Here is a 7,882-nt window from a genome sequence, read left to right on the forward strand (position 1 = left end):
CACCATTGACCATACCATCCTGATTAACAGGCTCCGGGACATAGTCGGTGTGTCCGGTCTGGCTCTGTAGTGGTTTCGGTCGTACCTCTCCAACAGATCTTTTAGTGTTTTTGTCTAAGGATCTGACATGTGGGGTACCACAGGGCTCAGTTCTGGGTCCTGTTCTTTTTCTTTTGTACATGTTACCTCTAGGACTTATAATTATTCAGTTCCCTGAGGTGTCTTATCAGCCGATGGAAGTCCATAAACTGTCCTCTTTAATTAAATGTTTAGCTTCCATTGAACAGTGGCTTGTTGACAACTACTTACAGTTGAACTCTGAGAAGTCAGAAACATTAATTATTGCCCCCGACAACCAGATATCTCTAATCAAACAGCATCTTGGTTCTCTTGGCTCATCTGTTCACCTGAGCCTCAGGTACCTTGGTGTGATGTTTGATTCTGCCATGTCCCTAGAACAACACTCTCGCCAGTTGATTAGGAATTGCCTTTTTCAGCTAAGAAACATCTCCAAACTGCGAACTTTACTGTCTAAATCTGAGTTAGAAATGGTTATTCACGCTTTTATTTCTTCTCGCTTAGATTATTGTAACAGCCTTTTTCTGTGTTTGAGCAAGAGGAATATTGACCGTCTCCAGTTAGTCCAGAATGCTGCTGCAAGGCTTTTTACTAAGACACGAAAAAGAGAGCACATTACACCAGTGTTACGTTCATTACACTGGCTTCCGGTACATTTTAGAATTCATTTTAAAATCTTGGTACTGACTTTTAAAGCTTTGAAGTGTGATGCCCCTGACTACATTTCTGATCTTTTAGAATCCCACGCTCCCTCTCGCAGCCTGAGATCATCTAATCAAAGGCTGTTGGTAGTCCCACGAACTCGTTTTAAGACTAGAGGTGATAGATCTTCTAGAGCGGTGGCCCCCAGGTTGTGGAATGTTCTCCCTCCATCATTACATTGCCTTGACTGTATTTATTCTTTTAAAAAGCAGTTTAAGACTCATTTATTTAGATTGGCTTTTAATTAGATTTGTGCTGTATGTTTGATTATTAATGTATTTTATGTATTTCTGCTTTATATTACTGTGAAGCACTTTGTGGTTTTTATCCTGTGAAAAGTGCTATATAAATAAATTGATTTGATTTAATTTAATCCCACAAAAGAGATGAAAGTTAAAAGAGCAGACACATGAAAAACTGACACAACATGCATTGTCCCTGAGCAGATGCAGCACATGTTAAAATTTAACACACTATGTAGTGTTTTAACACATCCTTTCTAAGAGTGTAGATGAATTAAAATACTTGGAATCATCCAAAGCAAGCAGACAGTGCAGAGAGAAAGACTAAAGAACAAAGCAAACTATGAGGAACACGAAAACAGAAGCTGAGGCAGTGCCTGCGTTGTTCTAAATATTGGTGGGGGTGGTGTCACGTTTTGTTGTACGTTTATAACAATAGTTTCTTGTTATATCAATAAAGGCTACCCGACACCCATCCGCCACCACGTTACCATAGCTGTGTCGGAAGCTGTTGATTATGAGTTTATGTATGATAACACCATAACGTCTTCCTCCGCCTGCACTTTTGTTTTTTCACCGGCTCTTCCCCGCCTAGGCTCTCCACGTCACATGCGGCGCATCGTTGCAGGCGAATGGAGCCGAACCGCTATCTTCACTGACCTGGATTGTGGAGGGTCTCGATTCTGCCCAGCTCAGCGGAGAAGATAACACTGCAGGTAAACCCGGTATTTTCTTTTCATCAAATAACCACCTCAAATATTACATCTTATCTGTTTTTTGTTTTTGTTTTTTTTGCGCATGGAAGGCTTCGGCTGTGGTAACAAATAAATTGTGTATGAATAATCACAGCATGAGCACACATGCACGCAAACACGTACAGTCCCGTCATTGTAATCGCCACGTTTTTAGGCAGAAGAAAACATTAGGACCCTGTATTAGTGCCTCTTTATAATATGTGCCGCCAGTGCCATTGCTGCTTTAAGATTCATCATTATTTATTTAAATAATCATTACATTAAAAAAACAAACAAAAAAACAACTGTTTTCATGATCGTCTTATATCTCACCGCCAACATTCGTGGTTACAAAAAGATGTAAAGGCAGATGAATCTTGTCTCTGATCTGCTCCGCCTCGCAGATGGAATCTTGACGTGAACGATGCCGCTGCAGGGCAGCGCTGTGCCAGGAGCGTCCGCCGAGCTGAAGGAGGAGCCGGCTTGAGAAATTCCAGTAATCGTAACACCCTTAACTACACCTGGATTACAGCAAACTCACCTCACTGTTTGCACATCGATCTTCTACATGGATATGGAGGGAGCAGGATAGCGGGAAGATGAGACCAGATCTTCGCAATTTAACGCACCAACGTAGCCAATGGTAAGTTTGTTTTTTTGTTTGTATTTTTTTCAGGTTCAGGTTACCATAAAGCACGTGCAACACGTACACTGTATACTGTATAGGTTAATCAGTGTGTAAACATACTCTGATTAAGTAAGATCATGTGTTTATGTCAGATGCAGAAAAAAATCCTTTAAATGCATTAATAATAAACAAGCTATTTTATTTACTGGATATGAGTACACTGAAAAATGAAGCAAGTAAATTTACTAATGTAATATCATCTTGAACATGCATATTTCCATTTTATATCACTAACAGAACTATCACACACTATACAGTACAATAAGAATGTAAGTAAGCATGCACTGAATCTCCTTGTACTTTTTAAAAAGGCTAAACAATATGTTTTTAAGTTTTCAAAAAGGGACTCTGCCTCATACAGTGGTTTGGTACTCTGCCTACCATTCTCTAACGTGAAACAGAAACCGGATGCAAGTGGGTATGGACACTGAGCTGTTACAGGGCCTGTCATATCTTCTGGGTTGACCCATTGAGACTGATTTGGGTGATTTTCAGTGGAAAATATGTCAAGAGTCACACTCTGAATTTCCAACATGTTATCTTTCAGAATGTTGTTTGACATTAAGTGACTGAACCTCAATCTGTGAACACATTTTAACATAAAATGTTCAGAAACTGACTGTCTGCAGGCTGCATTTAAAACATCATTTAAAACACATTTAGTTCAATGTCAGAGTTCTAAAGTTATTTCACCCTCGTCTTCACATCAACCCCCAGCTCCAACTGTGACACACCTTTTTCGACAAATGACTGATCATTGATCAGTGTGTAACATACAGTAAATGTTTGCACTGGCAGTGCTGTTGTCCACAATGTCAATGCGTGGACTATAAATTTAATTCAGAGCTGATTATAAATCTGTGATGTTATTGCTGTCTGCAGTCCTTTTACACTGGTGACTGTAAAAATGTTCATGTCAAGTACGCAGAATATAAAAGTAATTGAAATTGGGGACTTTATGAATGAGGAAATGAATCCAAGTGTCAGTCAAAGGTTCAGGTGTAGCAGGAGGGAGGGATGGAGGGTGGGAGGTCAGAGAAAAATTCTAGGTTTTGGTATCACAGAGTCTGTTAGGTTCACCCAGTCTGTTACTCTGTAACTGACTGTGTGAACTTAAGTCTATTCACAGATTGTTGCAAAAAGAGGCTGGAAAAATAAGCTATACTAAAAAAGAAATATTGTGGAAAATTCTGCAACTAAATAGATGAATTGGAGCAGGTCAGTAACATGGTTAAGTTAAGAAACACATATTAGACAGGGAAGAGATTCTCAGAGGTAAAGATGAGCTGTGTGTGGAGATGAGAGAGATGGATGTGAATATTAACAAAAAACAAGCCTTTATTTAGGGCTACACACAACTATAAACAAAAGGCAAGGGAAGACTGAGGTAAACTAAACTAACAAAACAAAAGCAGAAACACCTAAACACCAGATATATCGAGGAAAACACAAAGACTGGAAAACCTGAAACTAGGAAACACAAGAGAAGACAGGCAGATGGGCCAACAACACACGGAGGAGAAGAACTAAATACACACAGGGACAGGAAACAGGAGAGAAAAACAGCTGGGGCTAATCAGAAACAACGAGACAGAGAGGAAACAAAAGCTAATGCCTTCAAAGTTTGATTAATCCCCAACACTAACTTAGTCTAATACACTCAAATGACAAACTGTCATGAATGCTGGATTTAGCTTGTACATGTTACATATGTGAACAGCAGTATGCAAAATCCAAGTAATAAGAAAACATTAGTTATCTTATCCAGATGAATGTTTTATATCTTTCCTAAAAAAACACTTGACTCTGACACCCTGAAAAATTTTGTTTTTACATGCACAAAGGCAAAAAAAAAGCTAAATTGCAATAACTTATGTAATGGCACAGTGTCTAGTTGGTCATCCGAGACAAGTGGAGTGTTATGCAGAGCTCTACTGCTGCTGTGTGTGCATGCCTGTGTGTGCATTTTTTCATATTATGGGATCTGCAAAGGATTTTATCAGTCATGCGCTGTCTAATAGATGGGTTGTTCAGTGGCGCGTAATGAGAGAGCATGCTGTCTGAGAGAGAGAGAGCGAGAGAGAGCGAGAGACAGAGGAAGAAAAATGAGAAGAGGAATCATGACAGTGTCTCAAAAATATAAAGGTTTGGAAGGCAAAGAGAGAGCGAGTTGACACTGTCGTGAAGATGGGGCCAAATTAGCTTTTGATTTCTGTTTCTAAAGGACTTTTCAGTTTGAATTATACAAATGCAGGAGTGTATTCCAGTGAAAGAACATAGATGGTTTAAATGTTTGGAGCCATGTTTTTCCTCCTAACAGAGACGTGTGCTAAGCCTGCCCAGGACATGCACATCGCTTACTGTCTGTGAGTCACTTTTTCAAAGCCTCCTCCACATTCCTTGCTCCTCCAGGACTAAGTGATCTTAGCTTGGTTTAAATAACACCAGTATATTTGTTGGTCTGAAGTAATCTAAATGCGAAATGTGTTTTTTAATCAATCAGATTAAACGATGTTACAGATATCATTTTGACTGATTGCACTCATCACATTTCTTATTGTCCAGATTCACTGTCCAGATCCCAGAAAACTGCACATCAATTACAAGACAATCAAACAGAACTTCTTTGGACTAAAATATTGTTTAAACTTGCCAACAGCATGCTAACATGCTAATGGCTCAACTAAGACCTCCATGTACACATAGTGAGATTATGACACAATTAGCATTTTTTTGCAGGTCATATTTGCAGTTGGGTTAGAAAATCAGCACTGCTCAGTGTTAGTCATTGTTCATCGTTAACATTGACTAGGTTACTGTTAGAAATATAACACTGTCAAAAGTATTAATTTAACACTCAAAAGAGTGGGCACATATAGACACTTTCTAGTGTCAATTTAACACTGGAGATTTTGCAGTGTTTGTGTCAGATTTTATGAGGACTTGAGATTTCTCGTCTACCATGCAGGAACTGTAATGTTGTTTGTCAGTTCTGTGAATGTCTTTCTGTAGATATTGTGAGAAAATCTCAGTGTTAACACACTCATCTCCAAACATCCTCCAGGTCATTGGTTGTTCTAGCGTTAGTTGTGACATTAAAGTTGGATTCACTCGCTGGGCCCACGTCCTCATTTTAGGTTTGACAGCGTTTTAGTAGATAAAGGTGAATGCCAATCTCTTCACATTGGAAGCAAGCATAATCAACACGGTCCACATGTTATTTCAAAATATTATAGATTCAACTCATTAATCCCTATGGGGTTTGCTAAATTATGTTTATCTAGAACTCCTCTCTGTCTCTAAATTTTGGAGAATTTCATGCTTGGTGTCACAGTTTAGGAGTTTGACCATAGGTGACATTTATGGTGTTATCACCCCATCGGGGCTTACCTTTCCCACTTTTCGATGATATTCCTCCCTCGACCATTTGACATTACCCTCCTTTGGCGGCGAAAAACTGATGGTGTGGCCACGTGGGTGCTATGGGAAACAAAAGCTCAGGACAAAACAGTTATCAGTCACGTGCTTCATACAAAATTTGCATATATTTTGATTTCATGTTGATTCACTGAGTGTAATGGTACACTTTAATTTGAATTTAACAAAGTTCAACACAATGGCTTTTCTTTATTTTGCTTCTGTTCTTTTTGCAGTACCACATCCTAGCACATGCCCCTGTCGGTTGCATTCTACTTGTAATAATTGACTATTTTAACAGGAAAAGACCTCAGTCACGTGGACCAGTGTTTGTTATTACATAACTCTATTTTGAATGTGACAAATCTACCATTCCCCCTTGCTATTCATAAATATTGTTTTGGTTCTGGCTATTTTCCTCTATAAAATTTAATTGACTTTTTACAGTGGCCCGCTATGGTCAATAATAGCATATTCCAGTCATAAGTGATATCAAAGGTTTTCTCCACTGTAGCATTTGGCATTCCCAACAATATTGTGATTCCGTAATCAAAACGCAGCCGATAAAACACAATTTTCCTAATGCAAACATCAGTAACTCAAAATTGGCAGCCAAAGGGTTAAGTCTGCAGCTCCACACTCTCATGTGAAGCTACAGTCTCCCCCACTGGTCCCTCTTATCCTCCTGCTCCTGCAAAACAAAACAAAGCATCCTCCCTTTTCTTACCGGCTGGGTGAATTGTTTGTCAGCATTTACTAATCCTACGGTAGGTGCAGTCTCTCAGTATCAAGTCAGTCAAAACTTTAGTCCACATCGTCACTCCATCACCGTCCAGTCACACACATTCATTCACACACATCCATACCAGATATTGCTGATAGTGGAGTCTCACGTGCAACCAACCTATTCCAGTCTCCATCAACAGCAAGATGATGTCATAATTTTTAAAAGGAAAACAATTCTTTATCATTTTGGACTGGATTGACTCGCTGCAATCCTTTTAGACTCAGGACTTACCATCTAATGTGGTCAGTGTCCCATATAAGTGAATTTCTCCAAAGCCCATTATAATCATGGAAAAGCACTTTGCACACCGGTGGGTCACACCTGTCAGATTTCTTATCTCAGTGCACTGTAACAAAAGCAAAAACAAAAGTAAACCATAAAACAATAATAAAATAACAAATACTAGGGCCAGTTCCAGACAAGTCCAAGCATAAAACCGTCTCTCTCTCTCTCATAGAGGAAGAAAACAACCCAAACCTCACTGATAAAATCAACCTACTGTTAAGAAAAATCAACAGATAACTCACAGGAGTTCCTCATGAAACAATATTGTTTGGGAATTAGAACCTCAGGTGCCGTAGCATGCAGAGTTGCATTCACTGCTCCTGGCTTTAATTAGTTTCTGATACTTTCTTGGTCTGAACTCAGACTTAAGTGTCACTCCGTGACTCTCCAATTGCGAGCTCTGTTACAATCGTCCACAAATCTGCCCAGGTCTTTCCACCTGCTGTCACTAGACCTATCAAGGGGAAATGCACCTTCTTTTGTTCCTCCAGGAATTAAATCTCAATCATAGAAAATGCAGTGCCCCGAATTAAACACTACACAGTTAGTTTATCTTTTTCACTCTGTACCACTGCTCCTCATATCTCTCACCAGGCTGTGTGAGGCACAGTGAACAATTCAGTCCAGGCCTTAAGCAGCCATAAACATCCTGAGGCATGCAGTCACGTGCAAGAAACTCCACTCTCTCACTACACACAGACAGACACAGCAGAGAATTATAGACCTTGTTTGTTAAATGTACTCTCTGGATGTATATGTGCTCTCTGGATGGCATAAAATATATTATATTATATTAATATTATATTTATTCCCAACAGTTTACATTTTTGCAAAAACTCAAATCCTCGATTTACAATTCAATTCAATTCAATTCAATTTTATTTATATAGCGCCAAATCACAACATAAGTCGCCTCAAGGCGCTTCATAGATACAGAGAAAAACCCAAC

General features: G+C 39.2%; 1 protein-coding gene across 1 annotated transcript in view; it reads left to right on the forward strand.

Annotated features, from left to right (window-relative positions):
* Positions 1–1,515: 1,515 nt before the first annotated feature.
* adgra1a (adhesion G protein-coupled receptor A1a) overlaps positions 1,516–7,882 on the forward strand; it is a 35,391-nt gene continuing 29,024 nt past the window's right edge. The window contains exons 1-2 of the mRNA XM_005749528.2: positions 1,516–1,738; positions 2,161–2,399. Of these exons, the coding sequence (XP_005749585.1) occupies positions 2,397–2,399 (3 nt within the window). The 5' untranslated portion in view covers positions 1,516–1,738; positions 2,161–2,396. The remainder of the gene's footprint in view (positions 1,739–2,160; positions 2,400–7,882) is intronic.

Source organism: Pundamilia nyererei, unplaced genomic scaffold, assembly GCF_000239375.1.
Source record: "Pundamilia nyererei isolate P.nyererei 1_Seehausen unplaced genomic scaffold, PunNye1.0 scaffold00248, whole genome shotgun sequence".
NCBI classification, from domain to species: domain Eukaryota; kingdom Metazoa; phylum Chordata; class Actinopteri; order Cichliformes; family Cichlidae; genus Pundamilia; species Pundamilia nyererei.